This window comes from Phalacrocorax carbo, chromosome 18 (assembly GCF_963921805.1).
Source record: "Phalacrocorax carbo chromosome 18, bPhaCar2.1, whole genome shotgun sequence".
NCBI lineage: Eukaryota > Metazoa > Chordata > Aves > Suliformes > Phalacrocoracidae > Phalacrocorax > Phalacrocorax carbo.
In genome coordinates this window covers 11,635,548-11,653,817 of record NC_087530.1, presented here as the reverse complement: position 1 = coordinate 11,653,817, position 18,270 = coordinate 11,635,548, and the positions used below count along the sequence as shown (strand labels likewise).

The 18,270-nt window shown below is 58.5% G+C and overlaps 3 protein-coding genes and 1 long non-coding RNA gene across 6 annotated transcripts; 3 read left to right on the top strand and 1 right to left on the bottom strand.

The window, feature by feature from the left end:
- The first annotated feature begins 1,179 nt into the window (after nucleotides 1-1,179).
- Nucleotides 1,180-5,359, top strand: POLE3 (DNA polymerase epsilon 3, accessory subunit). Of its 2 annotated transcripts, none has more exons than XM_064469098.1 (5): nucleotides 1,180-1,197; nucleotides 2,936-3,011; nucleotides 3,690-3,775; nucleotides 4,531-4,649; nucleotides 5,135-5,359. In XM_064469098.1, exons 2-5 carry the CDS (start codon nucleotides 2,946-2,948, stop codon nucleotides 5,293-5,295), a joined length of 432 nt encoding a protein of 143 aa, XP_064325168.1. In that variant the 5' UTR covers nucleotides 1,180-1,197; nucleotides 2,936-2,945; the 3' UTR covers nucleotides 5,296-5,359. The 2 variants fall into 2 exon arrangements, with proteins under 2 accessions (XP_064325168.1, XP_064325167.1); XM_064469097.1 differs by lacking the exon at nucleotides 1,180-1,197 and adding an exon at nucleotides 2,797-2,815.
- Nucleotides 5,360-7,835: 2,476 nt separating this feature from the next.
- Nucleotides 7,836-16,270, top strand: ALAD (aminolevulinate dehydratase). Of its 2 annotated transcripts, XM_064468807.1 has the most exons (12): nucleotides 7,836-7,924; nucleotides 11,340-11,485; nucleotides 11,644-11,694; nucleotides 12,220-12,316; nucleotides 12,822-12,957; nucleotides 13,430-13,513; nucleotides 13,775-13,863; nucleotides 14,161-14,216; nucleotides 14,929-15,016; nucleotides 15,506-15,592; nucleotides 15,910-16,039; nucleotides 16,135-16,270. In XM_064468807.1, exons 2-12 carry the CDS (start codon nucleotides 11,373-11,375, stop codon nucleotides 16,212-16,214), a joined length of 1,011 nt encoding a protein of 336 aa, XP_064324877.1. In that variant the 5' UTR covers nucleotides 7,836-7,924; nucleotides 11,340-11,372; the 3' UTR covers nucleotides 16,215-16,270. The 2 variants fall into 2 exon arrangements, with proteins under 2 accessions (XP_064324877.1, XP_064324876.1); XM_064468806.1 differs by lacking the exon at nucleotides 7,836-7,924 and having other exon boundaries at nucleotides 11,340-11,694.
- LOC135316220 (uncharacterized) lies at nucleotides 10,580-15,916 on the bottom strand. The gene is made up of 2 exons (XR_010375653.1): nucleotides 15,720-15,916; nucleotides 10,580-15,664 (listed from the first exon to the last, which is right to left on the bottom strand). It is a non-coding gene; the product is annotated as an uncharacterized LOC135316220 (long non-coding RNA).
- Nucleotides 16,271-16,831: 561 nt separating the features above from the next.
- Nucleotides 16,832-17,726, top strand: HDHD3 (haloacid dehalogenase like hydrolase domain containing 3). Its single transcript, XM_064468808.1, has one exon. The coding sequence runs from the start codon at nucleotides 16,832-16,834 to the stop codon at nucleotides 17,546-17,548; it is 717 nt and encodes a 238-aa protein (XP_064324878.1). The 3' UTR covers nucleotides 17,549-17,726.
- Nucleotides 17,727-18,270: the final 544 nt, after the last annotated feature.

Here is an 18,270-nt window from a genome sequence, read left to right as displayed (position 1 = left end):
AGGCATTTTGCAGATGAATGTGTCTGTAACAGCCAATATTCCCCAGCTGATCATGGGTTAGTTTCTTTCTCATTTCACCTTAGAGGTACAGCTCCCTTTAAATTGCCGTGCGTGCTCAGAGAGCGAGGGGCTTATTTGAGTCGGGGGTTCTCTGGCCTGTGGGTGTGATTTTTAGTATTATAATGAGGATCGTTCACCTACAGGACACTTAGTTTTAGCTCTTACCAACATCCCAATTAGTTGTCCTCCTTGACTATACACTTCATCACCCAGCTTTTGGCATCTTCTGAGGCAGGATGTTCCCTTTTATCAGTCTCTCAGCTCTTCAAGGATATAGTTGTAAAACAAACGCTTCCCTCTCTCTGAGCTCCCTTCTCTGGCTGCCAGATTCTGTTTTGCCAGGCTCACACGGGTCATTATTGCTTAGCGGAAAATTCCATTTTCTTCAGGATATCCCCAGCACTGCAGGGAGACCAGAAGCCGTTGGGGGTGGGGGCATTACCTGTCATTTAAAATAACTCCCAAAACACACAAAGTATGTTTAGAGAGGAGACATTGTTTTATTCTGTGCAAGGTGGAATATTCCCACAAATCAAGGACCCCTACTGGACTTCATTTTGACATTTATACACGGCACTTAACGCACCATGCCTATCTAATACATAATCATTGACCTGGCTGAGCATCCTCTTCTTCCATTGGTCTGTGTCATTTCTGCTTAATTTTAAAGCTACGGTGTGACTTTCATTCACTGCCCATGCTCAAAAGGAGCGGGGGGTTACTCATTTCATCCCTCACTTGAGTCGGGGGTCGCAATCTCCCCCCGCCGGAATGACCTTCCCCGCCAGGTCCTGGGCTTTGGCAATTGTCCAGTTTTTCAGCGCCTTCTGGGCAAGATGTTCCCTGTTATCGCTGCTGACTGAGTTGTGGCCTTCCCTTATCTTCACAACCTTCCTTGTAGCAGGATGTTCCCACTGTCAGTCCCTGAAGTTCTACTGAGCTGTATTCTTTTAGGAGGCTCTTGTCAACGAGGCACTCATTGCTGATACCCCTCCGTCCGGCCTAAGCTGTAGGTACTGCCTTGAACACCCCCAGATCCTCAGGTGTTAGTTTCCGCTCCTAACTGTGATCTTTTCTTAACCACTGCTAACTCCTGCACTATTTCCATCTCGTCCAAGAAGAATGTACACGTTCCAGGTAATGGGGAGGGGGGGTGCAGGGCACACACCCGCCCCCATGGCCCAGCCCACCCCCCCACGCCGCTCCAAGCTCCCAGCTGCACACGTGTGCCGGGAGGCAGGCGGGGAGGGAGGCCGGCAGGGAGGGAGGGAGGCAGGCAGGGAAGCTGGGAGGCTGGGAGGCAGGCAGGGAGGGAGGCAGGCAGGGAGGGAGGCAGGCAGGGAGGGAGGCAGGCAGGGAGGGAGGCAGGCAGGGAGGGAGGCAGGCAGGCAGGGAGGCAGGCAGGCAGGGAGGCAGGCAGGCAGGGAGGGAGGCCGGCAGGGAGGGAGGGAGGCAGGCAGGGAGGGAGGGAGGCAGGCAGGGAAGCTGGGAGGCTGGGAGGCAGGGAGGCAGGGAGGCTGGGAGGCAGGGAGGCTGGGAGGCAGGCAGGGAAGCTGGGAGGCTGGGAGGCAGGGAGGCTGGGAGGCTGGCAGGCAGGCAGAGAGGGAGGGAGGGAGGCAGGCAGGGAGGGAGGGAGGGAGGCAGGCAGGGAGGGAGGGAGGGAGGCAGGGAGGGAGGGAGGGAGGGAGGCAGGCAGGCAGGCAGGCAGGCAGGCAGGGAGGCAGGCAGGCAGGGAGGCAGGCAGGCAGGCAGGCAGGGAGGGAGGGAGGGAGGGAGGCAGGCAGGGAGGCCGGCAGGCAGGCAGGCAGGGAGGCCGGCAGGCAGGCAGGCAGGCCGGCAGGCAGGCAGGGAGGGAGGCCGGCAGGCAGGCAGGCAGGGAGGGAGGCAGGCAGGCAGGGAGGCCGGCAGGCAGGCAGGCAGGCAGGGAGGGAGGGAGGGAGGCAGGGAGGCCGGCAGGCAGGCAGGCAGGCAGGCAGGCAGGGAGGGAGGCAGGGAGGGAGGCAGGCAGGGAGGGAAGCAGGGAGGCCGGCAGGCAGGCAGGGAGGGAGGCAGGGAGGCCGGCAGGCAGGGAGGCAGGGAGGCAGGGAGGCCGGCAGGCAGGCAGGCAGGGAGGGAGGGAGGCAGGGAGGCCGGCAGGCAGGCAGGCAGGCAGGCAGGGAGGGAGGCAGGCCGGCAGGCAGGGAGGCCGGCAGGCAGGGAGGGAGGCCGGCAGGCAGGCAGGCAGGCAGGCAGGGAGGGAGGCCGGCAGGCAGGGAGGCCGGCAGGCAGGGAGGGAGGCCGGCAGGCAGGGAGGCAGGCAGGCAGGCAGGCAGGCAGGCAGGGAGGGAGGCCGGCAGGCAGGGAGGGAGGGAGGGAGGCAGGGAGGGAGGGAGGGAGGGAGGCCGGCAGGCAGGCAGGGAGGGAGGGAGGGAGGCAGGCAGGCCGGCAGGCAGGCAGGGAGGGAGGGAGGGAGGCAGGCAGGCCGGCAGGCAGGGAGGCAGGGAGGGAGGGAGGGAGGCCGGCAGGCAGGCAGGGAGGGAGGGAGGGAGGGAGGCAGGCAGGCCGGCAGGCAGGCAGGGAGGGAGGCCGGCGGGGAGGCAGGCCGGCAGGCAGGCAGGGAGGGAGGCAGGCAGGCCGGCAGGCTGACTGGCCGGCGGGCTCGCTCGCTCCCATCCCCGCCACCCCTTTTCCCGCCGCCGCCCCGTCACCAGGCAACGGCGGCCGCGGGGCGGGGCGGGGCGAGCGGGGCCGCGCTGCACGCCGGGAGGGGTCAGAGGTGAGGGGGCAGCGGCGGAGCGCGCGCTTCGGTCCGGCCGCTGCGGGCGGTACCGCACGAGCCCCCCCGGGGACCGCCACCCCCCCCCCCGCCCCGCGTGACGCCCCGCTTGCCTTGCAGGAGGCCCAGGATGGCGGAGAGACCGGAGGACCTGAACCTGCCCAACGCCGTCATCACCCGCATCATCAAGGAGGCGGTGGGTGCCGGCACGGGGGGGGGGGCGCCGGTATGGGGGGGGGGGCGGCGGGAACCGAGGCTCGTCCCGTCAGCGGCTGTGCTGCCCCGGAGGTGCCGGTGCTGGGGCCGGCGCCGGTGTTGGGGCCGGGGCCGCCCCTGCCGGTCGCCGCGGCCGCCTGCGGGGAGACGCGGCCCCTCCCGGCGCCGGAGGGCCGGGGCCGCCTGCGAAACCCCGCCGCGACGCTCCAAGCAAGAGCCACGTCCGAAGGCAGCGGAGCCCCGCGGGGGGCGGCTGCCCCAGCCCCCGCGGGATCGGAGCAGAAGCCCGAGAAGCATCTAGAATGATCCCCGGTCATTAATTTAACGATACGTTTGGTCTTGAGCCGTGAGACTTCAGAGAACGGGTCTGGGTACCGCGGGGTGACCGGTCTGCGCCAGGGAGGCGGTATTTACCGGCTGAGCAGCGCCGGTGCGGGCCGGGCCCGCCGCTGCCCCAGGAGCTACCCTGCTCCCGGGCAGCGGGAGCGCAGCCGTGTGCTCCTTCCGCTGGCATCAGTCTCAGCGACAGCATCCGAGATCCACGTTTAGCTTCCAGGTGTGCTGAGACCTCCGAACGCCGTAGCGGAACTGACACGGGAATTGTGCGGGTTTAAGTCGTTTAGAGCAGCTGCTGATAGAAGTGGAATTTCTTTTTCAGCTTCCCGATGGAGTAAATATTTCCAAAGAAGCTCGGAGCGCAATATCTCGAGCGGCAAGCGTGTTTGTGCTCTACGCAACGTCATGGTAAGAATTTGTTGCATCAGATGACCGGTGCAGTTGATTTATAATTCACCGCTCTGCTGCCCATCCTGGAGATCTTTTCCCAGCGTTTCTTTTGGTATCGCCTCTCTGTATAATTAAAACAACCTTGAGCGCAGCCCAGTCTACCAGCAGCAGCGGTTGGGTTTGGACTGCCCGTAACAACCCGTGAAGGAGGCAGCTTGGCTCTGCCCCAGTGGTGGCAGAGACAGGAGGGGTCCCAAACCGCCGTTAGCCTTCAAGTACGGCTGCGTGGCTTCTCCTGGCAAAGGCGAAAGCCCTTTGCTGACTTTCCAAGCTGCTCACATTGCAGTCGCCTTAGGGCAAGCTTGCGCCAGCCCAGCCAGCCTTGGAGCTGGCCTCAGAGGACACGGTAAGGACTCTGGGGAGGCTCTCGTCGTGACGGGGGCAGAAGTGGCAGGCAGTCGCTTCTCTGGTGTCAAGTGCTCACGTGGCTTTGGGGAATTGTCACCTTACAGCCTGTGTTCAGGGTTTCTCCTTCCACCCAGTTGGAGAAAAGCAGGCAGAAAGCTAATGTTGTGGGAAAGCAGTGCGACTAGATGAAAGCACAGTCACCATAAACATGAAGGTATCTTAAAGTACTATTAGTAAGTGATTAAAAAAATCCCCGGATGTTTAGTAGATGGCTTTTTCTTTTTTGAAGTTGCTGCCACTTTATATAAACAAGACTAAATTGGTGACAAGACCAATTAACTCTATTTTCCTTCTTTTTTGACTAGTGCAAATAACTTTGCCATGAAAGGGAAGAGGAAAACGCTGAATGCTGGCGATGTTCTCTCTGCCATGGAGGAAATGGAGTTTCAGCGATTTGTAGCCCCTCTGAAAGAATCACTGGAAGGTATTGTTCATGTCAGGGGAGTCTAAGCAGCACCGAGTCCTGTTTTCCTCCAACACTGGACAAGCAACACTTACTTGCCTGTCTTGTTTCTCTTCTCTTTGCCCAGCATCCTACACTGCAGTTTGCCTGGGGAATAAATAATGTGCACCTTAACAGGACTGGGATAACATTATTTCACAACTGATGAGGATTGGGAAAGTCTCATCTGCTGTCACTCCCCTATTTTTATCTAAGGAAAGCCTTAGGTGCTGCCTGTAAATGTGAACTGCTGCGTCCTTTTCAGCATTTTTCTGCTCTAACTTAACCTGATTTCCTATGGAGCTGGTCAGCACAGCTCAAACAATAGGGTGAGTTGCTGCTTTGAGTTCACTGCTCCCCTTGTAAGCCTGGAGAGCAAGTGGACGTTGGACTTCAGCTCCTGCACTGTTCGTGCCGTGGGAACGCTGCCTTGCAATTCCTCAGTGTTCTCTTTTTGTTTTTTTCAGTTTACAGGCGTGAACAGAAAGGAAAGAAAGAAGCAAGGAAAGATAAAGACAAGAAGACAGACTCAGAGGAGCAAGATAAGAGCCGAGAGGAAGAGAATGATGATGATGATGAAAGGATGGAGGAAGAAGAGCAAAATGATGAGGAAGAGGTGGACAACTGAGCTTGCTGATGAGACATGCAGGGGCTGGGTTTTGTTTGGAGGGATATAAACGCTGTAAATCAACCTTGCTGTGTCCCCTCTTGTTTCCAGTAGAGCTTTGTACTGTTGCTCTGGGACCCGTCCCTTTTTGGCTTTAACTTCTACGTACCGGACTTTCGCTATGCTTTCCTCGAGGAAGGACGGCTCCTCCCCTGTGTGGGGGACTGGGCACCCTCCCCGGGTCCCGAGCAGACAAGAACGGGACTGGGCTGTTTTTCCCCTGGGTTGGCTCTGAAATAGAGGAAAAAGAGAAATGCGGGATGCTCGTTACAGAAGCTGGCCAGGAGAACTTGAGAGACTGTTGAATAAGTTCGTTAAGCCAAGTCAGGGGCTGAATCAAATAGACCTTTGGGGCTTAGAATCGACATGGTGATGTCAGGAGGCTTGGAAGCTGAACATTTAAGCTTTTTATCCAAGTGACTTGGTTTTTTTTCCTTCATTTTCCTGCATTCTGGCTGCACCTTCTCTTCCTGCTCTAACTGTGACAGTGATGCTGTGTCTTTCAACTTTACCAGTCGAATGCAGCCACACAGCACAACCGTACAAGGACCGGTGCTCCGCTCAGCCGACTTTCTCCCCCAGATCAACCTGAATCAAAATCCACAGAACTTACAAGGAAAACTAAATACCAAAAGTGCTTGGTTTGTGTCTTTAATGCCCTGGGAGACCAAGAGGAATTTTATTAAAAATCTGAAGCAAAATTAATGGCTAAAATGCGTATCAGGACAATAAAAGGCAGCTGTGTCAAGTGGTACGTTTGTTGCGGGGCAGCAGAGGTGGTCTCCCCTCCTCGCCCCCTTTGCAGAGCTGCAGTTCCTGCAGAGGCCGGTGATGGCAGCAAGGTTAAATGTGGTAGAACAGAGTGGTGGGGTTTGGTGGGTTGGGTTTTTTTCCAGCTGGAATGGACTAGTTAGGGCAGAGGTCCCTCGTTAGCCTCCAACAGTGATTGCGGGGGGGGGTGCTGCCTCGTGTGCGAGGGGCTCCGGGAGGGCAGGGCGTTCCCGCCTAGGAAGGCCGGCCTCGGCCTGCGGTTTTTGAAATACCTCCTTCAAGAAAGATGGGTTGAAACAAGCTGCATTCCCAGTACTCCTACAGGTTTGTTCTTTTATACTTTAGTTCTTAAGTTTGATGCCTCTTTCTTCTCTGAGAAAGTATCTATTGGAATAAGCTCCTTTTGGGGGGGGTGGTGAGGGGGAAGCAGCTTTATTATTTGATCTTTTTCAAGACTAATAAACCTAATATTTGAACTTAACCGAGGTCTAGTGAAGGAAACTTGAGGAAAGTTTTAGGTACGTTTAAGTAAAACCCACAAGTTTTGCTGACATCCAGTTTTAAGATAGCACTTGTGAGGAATAGTATGTCCTTTTTACCAAAAAACTGAAACAGAGGTACCCGCAAGAGCAAACCTGCCTTTATGCGCTCTTGGCACAAGGGGTCTTCACACACAGAAGCCCAGCTCCTGAAAAGAACTGAATCAAAGGCTTTCTGCCGTCTACCTTCTACTGGCGTACAGGCAGTAACAGATGAAGACTGTTGACAGTGTCTTCCCAAGATCTCCAATAACAAAAAGGCCTGCCTTCCAGCTCCTTTCCTCCTTTTTTTTTTTCTTCTTTTTTCCTCTTCTGGTACATATCTGGGGTGCGTGTTCTGGAAGGGAACAATATCTAAATAAAAGCCAGAATTTTTTATAGAAATGGAGTCTCTCATTTCTGTCAGTGATAAAATGAGCTGGTTGTGGTTGCATAAGCGCGCATCTGAGGGTGCAGTGAAGGCAGGAGCAAACTCGCCTTGAAATTGCTTATGGAGCAGCCGAGAGTGAAGGGAGGACAAAGGCTGCTGCAACCCGGCCTTTGTGCGAGAGGAGCAAGGGAAGCGTGGAGATCCAAAAGAACTAGACTTCCAGTTATTGGAGAAGTGAGGTTTGGGTGCTGGTGTTTGTATCCCAGGTGGAAGGAGCCTTCGGCTTGCCCTTGCTCCAGGGAGAGGCAGCTTTTTACTACTCCATATACAAAAGCTCTATCACACAATTATACAGTGTTAAGTAAAACTGAAACAAACTCAGCCGTGACCATCCCGGCATTAGAAAACTGTTGTTACATCTCTGCAAGCTAAAACAGACGGAGACACAGGCTCTGGGTTTTTTGCATTACAGCGGGCCAAGGGGGTGATGTTACCGCGCAATAAACCCAAGCCATGCATCCCCTGAGTGCTGATGAGATGGACACAATACTGTGTCTTGCACGTGTGCTGCAGGCCTGCAGCGTGGCTCCCACCTCCCTTGGCCTGGCAGGCCCATGCAGCACCCTAAAGCACCCTAAAACCTGGCTCCATGCCCCTACAGCACCCCCAGCCCTGCTCCTGTCCCCCAGAGCGCTGCTTCAGGCCCCCCAGCACCCCAAAACCTGGCTGTAGGTCCCCCTGCAGCACCCCAAACCCCTACTCCCCCTCCCGCCCTTTCCCGCGCTCTGCCGCGCGAGACTTCCCGCCATCTTCCCGCCGAGGGGCGTGCCCACGCTAATCGGGGGCGGGATTACGCAAATCGCGAGAGCTCCGCGGGGAGTCGCAGGGCCGGAGCGGGACGCGGCGGTCGGTGAGTGCTGGGGCCGGGGCACCGGAGCCAGGGAGACCGCCCCGGCTTCGGGCTCCGGTCCCCCGATCCCGGCCTCTTGCAGAGCTGCCCGGAGATCGGGACGGCGCCGGGGCCAGGGCCCTGCCGGGCAGGGAGGCACCGCCGGGTGCGGGCACCGCCGGCGGCCCGCGGTGACCCACAGCAAGGGCAGCGCGATTTTTGCTCGGTGACCCCAGGGTTACTGTGGGTAACGTGGCAAACGCGGGGGAAGCATCGAGCAGCGGTGCGGGTTGGCGTCGGTCCTGAGCCCCCGCTCATCTGTGGTGGCATTATAGATCCCCCCCGGGCATCCCCATTTCCAGATTTCCACCTGGAGGAGGAAATCTTCATTAATGCCTTGACCTTTGTTAGTGACTGTTAATTAAGCTGCAGGTCCGTTGTCTGTCTGGGGAGCTCTGCTTTCCTAGTCCATCCCCACTCCCACCTGGGATTTTGGGAGCTTTCATGTCTCTAAGACATCAGGTAAATAGTTCTGCAGCAAAGGATGAGGCCGTGTGCATTTCTGTATCCCAAAATCCTGGAAAACAGCTGCCTCGTGTCTCAGTAGCGACAGACAGCCATCAGCAGCTGGAGCAGACCCCTGCAGCTCACCGTCAGCGTGCGTCGGGTCTGGCTTCAACCAGTCCACTAAGTTTGGTTCGTTTGTGCTACTGCAAACAGGAGGGTGGCATGGTCATGGTTCTCTCATTTTGCAGCTGCTTCTTTCCTCGAATACAGTGGGGCACCAGGGTTGCTGCGGTGGGCCCGCCGGGGCGAAGGCGCAGGTTTGGGTGCTGCGGGTTTGGGCTGGTCCTCCAGCAGCCCCAGCATGGAGGAGCGCAGGTGGAACCGCTCTGCTGCGGAGCCTTTTGCTTGGGAGGGAGCCGCAGGGCTCTTACGCTTGTCCTTATCCATGCCCTGGTGCATGTGAGGCAAATTGCTTTGCAAATACAGATTTGGGCATTTAATTTCAAAGAGGTGCATGTGCTCTGCTGGGAGCCCTAAGGGGATCTCAAGAGACACAGCCCCATTCTAGGGCGTAACGTGTGTGGTGCAATGTCCCTCGCAGTCCTTGCTCTGCATCCCTGCTATCCCTCCCCGGCTGTCGGGCGGCTGTGGGGCGTGCGGTGGCTTTGCGGCTGTACCACCCCAGTGCCCCCGTCCGACCAGGAGCCCTGAGCAGGCAAGGGGAGCTGGCAGCAGCTCCTCTTGCACGTGGGGCTGTAAGGAGGGCCCCTGCTCCCCGGGCCTCGCAGCAGATGGGTGCTCCACTGGGGCCCACCCGTCCTGGCTCTTATCTCCGCTCTGCAATTCTGCCTGGTGCCCGTCTCCTCCTTCCCTGGAGCTGTGGCCTCTATCTATCCCCTACAGAGTCAGGTGCCTCTGGTCCCACCCTGTCCCCTTCTTCCTGTGGGATTAACTGTTTAAAGCATTTTTTGGATTCTTGAGGTGGGTTTTATTCACTGAGCCCTTTGTTCTCCATGGCTGCCTGCCTGGAGCGCGGCCTGAGCAGCCCAGCCACTGCACTGGGGCTGCCGACTCCAGCTCACCCGAGGGCTGTCCCCTTCCCTGCAAATACAGACTGGAGCAGCAGCTTTCCAGGGCTAAAAATTACTTGCCAAGTGATGCCATGACACCACCAGCATGCCTGTCAGCTGGTCTGCAACCCCCGCAAGCACCAGCCAATTTTTTCAGACAGTGTTTTTATACACATAAGCCTGTAAGTAATGGAGAGGTGCCTTTCCCCCATCCCCAAGCAGAGATAATTGCTAGGGGTACAAGGCTTGGTTCAAGCCCTGGACTGAACATGATGCCCCTGTGTTTCAACTGCCCTGTGCACAGGGGTGGCCTGACAATTTGGCTCAGCATTAGAATATCTGAAGGGTCTGGTGTGTGTGTACAATAGGTGAGCACCTCAAATTAAAAGTTTTCCAGAAGAGTGGAGCCATCTCCTGCCCAGCTCCATTGCTGACTGCTGTCACGGGTGCTGGTGTAAAACTTTCTGCCCCAGACGGTGTCCTGGGATGCTAAGTGGGCTGTCTCTGCTCTCCAGAGAGAGCTGGGGGCAGCAAGGTTTATTGGTGGGGAATCCCTCCTGGGACGGGACAGGGGACTGTGGGGCAGCTCCCCGAGACAGGTCCCATCCTCATGTCACTCTGTCTCCTGTGGGAAGCCCTGCCCTGCCCAGGTGGCCAGCAGAGGTGTCCCACTTGCTCTTTCAGAAGCCCATCTCCAGCTCTCCTCCCAGCCACCTCCCTTCAGTTTCAGCTCTCAAAATAAAATCAGTAGTCTGGAAGGGACCTTGACATTTGTTTGCCAGGGCACCCCTGGCCCCTCTGTGTGGGGCGTTTGTGGGGGGGGAGCGGCCCTGTGTGCACAGCCAGCAGAAGTCCTTGAAGCCGCCCTGTACAGTCTTGTTCATGTAGAGGCTCCAGCCATAACAGCTGCTCTCTTCTGTGCTGCAGCCAAATGCCTCATCCTGGGGCAGCTGCCTTCCCCCGGCCCCCTCCGTCACGCTCCCACCAACCACATGTTGGTGAGAATTTGGTGCTAGTGGAAATTTAAATCTCAATGGTCTAATCACAGAATTATTACTAGATCTAATTGCTGCAGAAGAAGATACTGCTACAGAAAAAGTTTCAGCAATAGCATAGCTAACGCTTGATTTATTTATATTGAGTAATTGCTCTTTGTTACCCCTGAATTCGTTTTTGCTGAACTCCCAAGTTTTTTTTATCCAGCAGTAAGCGGCCACTGGAGTTGTGTGACGGTAGGGTTTGAAGCCCTGGTGTCTCCAGGATGGTCCTGCAGCCCTCTCTCATCCATACCCGTACTCTCTGTAACTGCACCTTTACACTTTGGCCACAAATACTTTGTGCTACACAGAGCAGCTTTTTACTACTCCATATACAAAAGCTCTATCACACAATTATAGTGTTAAGTAAAACTGAAACAAATGCAGCCGTGACCATCCCGGCATTAGAAAACTGTTGTTACATCTCTGCAAGCTAAAACAGACGGAGCCTGACGAGGATGGTAGTGTTGAACCGTGTGAACGTGGTTCTGCTGCGGGAGGACACTGGTGGCTGTAAATTGGTGGTTTCACAGAGAATTGGCTTGCTTGCTGGAGAGGAGTCGGCATCATCCCTGTTTAGGGGAAGTGCTGTGACTGCCGATGGGGGGTCCTGCAACAGCCACCCGGCCGGGGCAGCCCCCAGGAGAACAGGGCTGAAGCTGGCTGGGCTGCAGCTCACGTTCCCCGCATATGCCTGGAGCAGGACAGGGACGGTCCTGCGGTGGCTGCCTGGACCTCAGCCCCCTCCTCGCATGCACCGGTAGCTGTGGCTTACCAGGGCACCGCCGCTAACCAGCCTGACGGTTTCTTTTGCTGTTTCAGTCTCCTTCCACAGCCTCCTAGTGAACGCCCAAGATGCAGGCAGACTCCCTTCTTCACAGCGGCTACTTCCACCCTGTGCTACGCTCCTGGCAGTGTACAGCAACCACCTTTGATGCCTCCAACCTCATCTACCCCATTTTTGTCACGTGAGTGAGCTCTGGCTCTCTGGGTTAGGGATGGACCGAGCTCAGGTTGACTGGCTCAGGGTTCAGACTCCCCAGAAGATTCCCTGTGGAGAAGCCTGGGGTGGCGGCTTCCTTCTCATGCCAAGTCCTCACGTCTCTGTCTCATCCACCTCCTGCAGTGACAGCCCTGATGCAGTGGAGCCGATCCCCAGCCTCCCTGGACAAGCCAGGTAAGAACCCCGCCCCTCCGAGCTGCCTGCCACTTGCTGCTGTGCCCAAGCAGGGTTGATGTACGGCCTGAGATGAGCGTGGGCCAGGGGTGATGCTTCCAACCTGCTGTGGTCCCTGTCATGGGGATCACGCAGCATCGGGCAGGGCAGGAGTATTTGCCCACCATGGAAGTGGAGGGAATCATATTGGGGATGCTGGGAAAGTACCAGTACTGGCAGGGATAGTGCCAGGGTCTCACGATGTCTCAGAACACATTGCTGCATCTGCAACCAGGAAGCTGAGATAAGGGACCCAAGGGCAGGGCATGGTCCTTTCAGGGCAAAGAGTGTCCATGCTGGGTAGATAACAGTGCTGTGGCCCCAGACATAAGGTCCTGGATTGTTCTTCCCAATGTTCAGGCAACACATCCCCTGTACCTCCAGCTGCTGCTTGGCATGAGTGCTTGTGGATCAGTTGCAGACCAGCATCCAAGTCACAGAGCAGGTCTGGGTGCCTGGCAGCCCCCTTCACTTTCCTCTTGTCAGGTATGGAGTCAACAAGCTGGAGGGGATGCTGCGTCCCCTCGTTGAAGATGGTCTGAAGTGTGTGCTCATCTTCGGGGTGCCCAGCAAGGTCCACAAGGTACGTGTGCGTGGTAGTGGCAGGGGGTGTGGGAGAGCAGTACGGGGCCAGGGGGGTCTCCTGATCAAACAGGAGCAGTTCAGGGGCTCTGGGTGTGCCTGCGCCCCCCTCCACAGAGCAGGATGGGGATGGGGGACTGTAGCGACACCCGAAATATTCCTGGTGACTCTGGGTGTCCTCTGTCCCTTTGACCAAGCGGTGCATCCCCGTAGGGCAGAGGAGAATAGGGAGCTCTGTGCTGCAGAAAGCAGGGTGGATGACTTGAGAGAGAATCTCCCCTATGACTTCCCATGACACAGCCTTGCGCTGGGAGCTGTTGCAGGTGGCCCCAAGACCTGCACTCACTGCTCAGAGGCACTACTCTGTCACCCTCTTCCATACTGGTGGTCACGCTCCATTACATGGTCTCATGGTTCAGAAAACATTTCTTGGGCAGAACTGCTGCCATGCAGGAGTTGGTGGGACACCCTCAGCTCTGCGGGCTGAAGCATTTCTCTCCCCACAGGATGAGAGGGGCTCTGCTGCTGATGCAGAGGACACACCTGCCATCCAGGCAATCAGAAAGATCCACTCCACCTTCCCAGAGCTGCTCATAGCCTGTGATGTCTGCTTGTGCCCCTACACCTCCCACGGGCACTGCGGTGAGTGCACAGCCTGGGGTCACGGGCTGCTCCTTGGCCACCTTCCCGGGACTGGGAGTCTCTGGGGGTTTCTATTTCTATTTTCTGCTGAGCTCTTAGTGCTGGTGGGGCCTGGCCAGCTTCTGCCCCAAGACATGGCTCCCCAGTACTGGTGCAGTTGAGCCCGAGAGACTTCTAGATTTTCAGAGCAGGGTGGGAGGCACAGGTGGTTAAGGCACCCAATTCCTGATCATTTGAGTCTGTCTGAGCACCCCTCTGTGTACCCCATCTGTCTTCCCTTCCTGGGAGCACCCACGTGTTGTGTCCAGTCCTTTGAGGACTGCGTTGTTGGTTTTCTGGTCCTTATCCAGCTCCCTTAACATGTTTCCTGCCATTGCTCTGAGCATCTGTGTAGCGAGAGCCATGCTCCCACCCTAGGGGTTGAGGCAACTGGCCGTCCACCCCCTCACCTAACTCCAGGTTTGTCTCCCAGGCATCCTGCGTGAAGACGGCACCATCCAGAATGAGATCAGCTGCCAGCGGCTGGCAGAAGTGGCACTGGCCTATGCCAAAGCAGGTGAGGAGTCTCCTGGCAGCACTACCTGAGTTTGACCCTTGCAGACTCACCCCCTCTTGCCTTCTGCAGGCCCAAAAGCAAACTGGCCCTAGCTCCAACTGGGAGTGCTTTTGCTCCAAGCCAGGGGAGGCTCCCCCTGCCCTCCGTGTGCTGGCCCTGGCAGAGCTGCAGGCACCTGGGGCCCCTTGGCCCTGGGGTCACCCCCTGCAGGCAGGGGCACAGCCTCAAGCACTTCTTGGCGTGTCTGCTCTTTCCCTGCAGGCTGCCACATCGTTGCCCCCTCAGATATGATGGACGGGCGCATCGCAGCCATGAAGGCGGCATTGATCTCCAATGACTTGGGCAACAAGGTGAGCTCAGGATCTGTGTGCCAAAGGCAGCAACAACATCCATGGGGAGGCACACCGCAACAGGTCCTGGGCAAGCGGTGGAGGAAGCAAACCTCCACCTTGCCCAGGATGTGCTGCAGGCACACGGGAAGGGAATGTCCTTGGCTGGACACAGGGACAGCAAGGCGCCAGGCCTCTGGCAGGGGAAGGAGGACATGGGGCAGAGTATAGAACAGCCGTGGGAGGGAATTGCTACTGCTCCAGCACAGGGATGCAGCACTGAGCTTCTGGCCCTCACAGCTCTGCTCTCCTCGGCAGGTCTCAGTGATGAGCTACAGCGCCAAGTTTGCCTCGTGCTTCTATGGTCCCTTCAGGTGGGTCTGTCCCTCAGCCAGGAGTGTCCCCAGCTGGCACCGGGCTGGCCGGGAGGTGTGTCCCTGATAGTTATTTGGGAGCAGGGCTCGGCCAGAGCCTGGGCCACAGGTGGGGCCATGCTGGTCGCTTTAGAGCACTCTCCTCCTACTTCCCAGTGCAAAAGGGAGACAAGCATACCTTGCCCAGGAGAGGCTGGCTGGTGGGAAGATAACCTTGGGTGATCCCTTCACCTGCTCATCCTGGGTGCTGGTGGCAAGGCAGGCAGAGAGGAAGCTGCCTCTGCAGCTGCCAGGAGTAGTGAGGAGGGGGAGTCACAGGAGCTGCTGTTGCCCCAAAGGATGGCTTTAGGGACAAGCTCAGCTCATCTAAGAGTCCTTGTCTGAGAAAGGCCTGACCTTGATGGTGCATCCCTGAGGGACCTGCCTCGGAAAAGAGCAAAAGGAAGACATCTGACATGATTTTACCCCAGACTCTGGGCATGGGGAGGGCAGCGGGCGTTGAAGCACAGCTCCAGGGCCAGTCTGGGCCCGTTGGACCTCCCAGAGCAATCCTGGGGTGCTGAGGTGGGTCAGGAGAGCCCCCCCTTTCCAGGCCCCGATAGCTCAGGCACTTGTCTTAGTCTGTCCTCACGTTTCTGAAGCTGGACGAGGTGAGCAGCACAGGTTTCTGCGCTGGTCCTCATACCCTGCCCTCTGTCTTGCCCGTCACCAGGGATGCTGCACTCTCCAAACCTGCCTTCGGAGACAGGCGATGCTACCAGCTGCCCCCAGGTGCCAGGGGCCTAGCGATACGTGCCGTGGTGAGTGAGCCGGGGTCAGGCTGCCCAGGGCAGCACCAAGGCTCATGGGTTTGGGGAGAGCAAGCCCAGGGCTGTTGGAGGCAGAAGGTGGTAGGAGGCACACCAGCCAAAATGGCTAAGGCTTTTGCCTCTCAATTGAGAGAGAGAGGGAGGGAGCAGGTCCCCAGTGTGGGCGTGAGGGCCATGTGTTGGGAGCTGTGGAGCTGGTGACCCTGTACCCTCCTGTGACGTGGGGTGTCAGGTCCAGGGACACGCAGCTGCAGGCTTTCCCCAGGCACTGTGCGTCTGGCAAGGGGAGCATCAGCTCTCCCGCGTCACAGCCCACCTCTGGGCTCGTGTGGCCCTTAGGAGCCCACTAGACCCTTCTGTGATCCCTCCTCAGAAAACCAGCCACCAGGTCAAAACCTCTGGGGAAAACCAACCATGGACTTGCTGGAAAATATTATTCTACCCTGAGATGCTGGGGTCATGCGTGTGTTCCCCTTGCAGGACCGGGACGTGCGTGAGGGAGCGGACATGCTGATGGTGAAGCCAGGGATGCCCTACCTGGACCTTGTGAGGGACGTCAAGACTCGCGTAAGCTCTTTCTGCACACCAGTGAAGGCACAGGGAGTCCCTGGAGGAGGAGGGGGGAGGAGAGGTGCGTGACTGGGATGGACAATTTGGATATCCACACGGGAGGGGACACAACTGCTGGTTTCACATGGGATGGACAATTCAGATATCCAAACTGGAGGGAGGGGATGTGACTTGGTTTGACAGGCCAAGGTGGGCACTAGAGCACCTCCGGTGCCTCCCTGCTGTCCTGGACACAGCGGGGTGCGTGTGGAGGGGATGCAGGGCACCGGGAGGGGTGTCCCCCAGCTAACCCCGCCTCCCCGTCGCTCCCCCAGCACCCCACCCACCCGCTGGCCGTGTACCACGTCTCGGGGGAGTTCGCCATGCTGTGGCATGGGGCGCAGGCCGGGGCCTTCGGCCTGGAGGCCGCCGTCAGGGAGGCGGTGACAGCCTTCAGGCGCGCAGGTGAGGCGGGCGGCCCCGAGGCCTGCTCCTCTTCCCGACCCCGTGTCCCCTGTCCCCGCGCCCCGGGGCGGCTCTAGCGTCTCGTCTCTCCGCAGGGGCCGACGCCATCATCACCTACTTCACGCCGCAGCTGCTGCGGTGGCTGAAGGAGGAGGCGGCGGCAGGACGGGCCTGAGGCCCCCTGGTACTTCCGGGGCGGGGCCTCCAGTACTTCCGGGGCGGGGCTTCCGGGAGCGGGCAGGTGGGTGCGAGCGGGACCTTGCGTACCCCGCGCCCCGCCGGCGCACGGCCCCGTGCGCCGGGAACCCGGTGAGCCCCGGACCCACCCCGGACCATCCCCCCAGGCCCCGTGTGACCCGCGTGGGCCCCACTCGCCCACACCTAACGTGCCGCGTTACCCTACGTTACGCCCACGCCCGCCGCCCCGGGGGCGGCCCGTGCACCCGGCCCCCGCGCACTGTGGGTACAGCCCGGGTGCCCCCCACCCACCCCACCCCCAGCAGCCCCACGCAGGGCCTCGCTGCAGCACCCACGGTGGGGGCAACTGCCCTGCCCTGGGACTCGGGGCAGGGCCTTCCCTCCGCTGCCGTATCTCAATGCAGCCCCCAGATGGAGCCTGAGCCCCCACGGGGGCCACTGACACCAGTGGGTGTGAGACGGACAAAGGGCCAGCGCCCACACCCCTCTGACACGACCGGCGTGAGCCAGGCTCAGCACCGCCTTGCTTTTAGCAGAGCATCTGGCTCTCACCTTCGTTTTAGGTTTCCCTTAGTCCTGAGCTTTACTGAAGCCATGCTTAGGCTCCGCTTACTAACTTGGGACGTGAAGGACACGCTGCTGCGGCTGCGGCAGCCGGTTGGGGAGAGCTACGCGGCCGAGGCCCGGGCTCACGGACTCCAGCTGCGGCCTGAGGCTCTCAGTCACTCTTTCCGGGAGGCGTATGGAGCCCAGAGCCGGCGCTTCCCCAACTACGGCCGGGGCCAGGGGCTGAGCTCACAGCAGTGGTGGGGCGATGTGGTGAAGCAGACCTTCAGACTCTCAGGTGTGCACGAAGATGGAGTTCTAACACTGATGGCAGAAAACCTCTATCGCGACTTCTGCAGCGCCCACAACTGGGAGGTGCTGCCGGGGGCTGCTGAGACCCTGAGCCAGTGCTGCCAGCGCGGCTTCCACATGGGGGTGGTCTCCAACTTCGATAACCGGCTGGAAAATGTCCTCTCCCAGTGCAACCTGCGACACCACTTTGAATTCGTCCTCACCTCTGAGGATGCGGGCTTTGCCAAGCCGGATGGGAGGATCTTCAAGAAAGCACTGCGCCTTGGTGGGGTGCCCCCGGAGCAGGCGGCTCACGTTGGGGACGACTACACCCGGGATTACAGGGCAGCCCAAGCTGTGGGCATGCACAGCTTTCTGCTCCGGGCTGCCGGGCAGGGCGAGGAGCTGGAGGTGCCCCCTGAGCACGTCCTGCCCACGCTCAGCCACCTCCTGGCTCTTATTGAGAAGGGGTAGCAGTGTTTCGGAGGAGGACCAGTGCAGCTGCTGAGCCATGAACTAACCGGCCCTGGCATGGGATTTCTTGCTGCTGATTGAGCAGGGAAAAGCAGCGAGCGCTTCTGAGCGCAGGGAGCAGTACAGCCTGTGGAGCGGGAGGGGTGTTACTGCAATAAAATGTATCTGATGCTCAGCATTGCTGCTGTCTTTCATAGCTCTAGAAACACTCTGAAAGAGGGTCAGTGGTTGTGTCTTCCCCTGATGGAGCTGGGGACTGGGTCAAGGCTGCAGTCCAGAAGGCTTGTTCTGGCAGGAGGGACGGAGGCAGGCAGTGAGGTTTCTCCCTTCTTAGCCACCCCAGAGGGGGCTCAAGCATCAGCAGAGCTGGAGTTGATCCTGTCCCAGGGAAGGGCTGCTCACGCAGAGCACCCAAGAGACCCACGAACGCCTCAGTGTATCCCAGTTTTGCCACCTCACCAGCATCCCCCTCTTCCTGACAGCAGTGGCAGGAGGCAGTTGTGGGCCTCCTGGTATGGGCAAAACAGTCTGGAGTTGGGCATTTTCACTTAATATATTGCCAATTAACAAACTTTACTGATTTGGGTATTGAGAAATAAAGATGACAAATTTTAAACAGGGAAACACCTTTCCTGCCCTCCTTCCTGGCTCAGCTTCGGTCCAACACCTCTCCTTCCTCCCTGCCTAACATCAGCTCCCCAGGTTTTCACCACGTTACACTC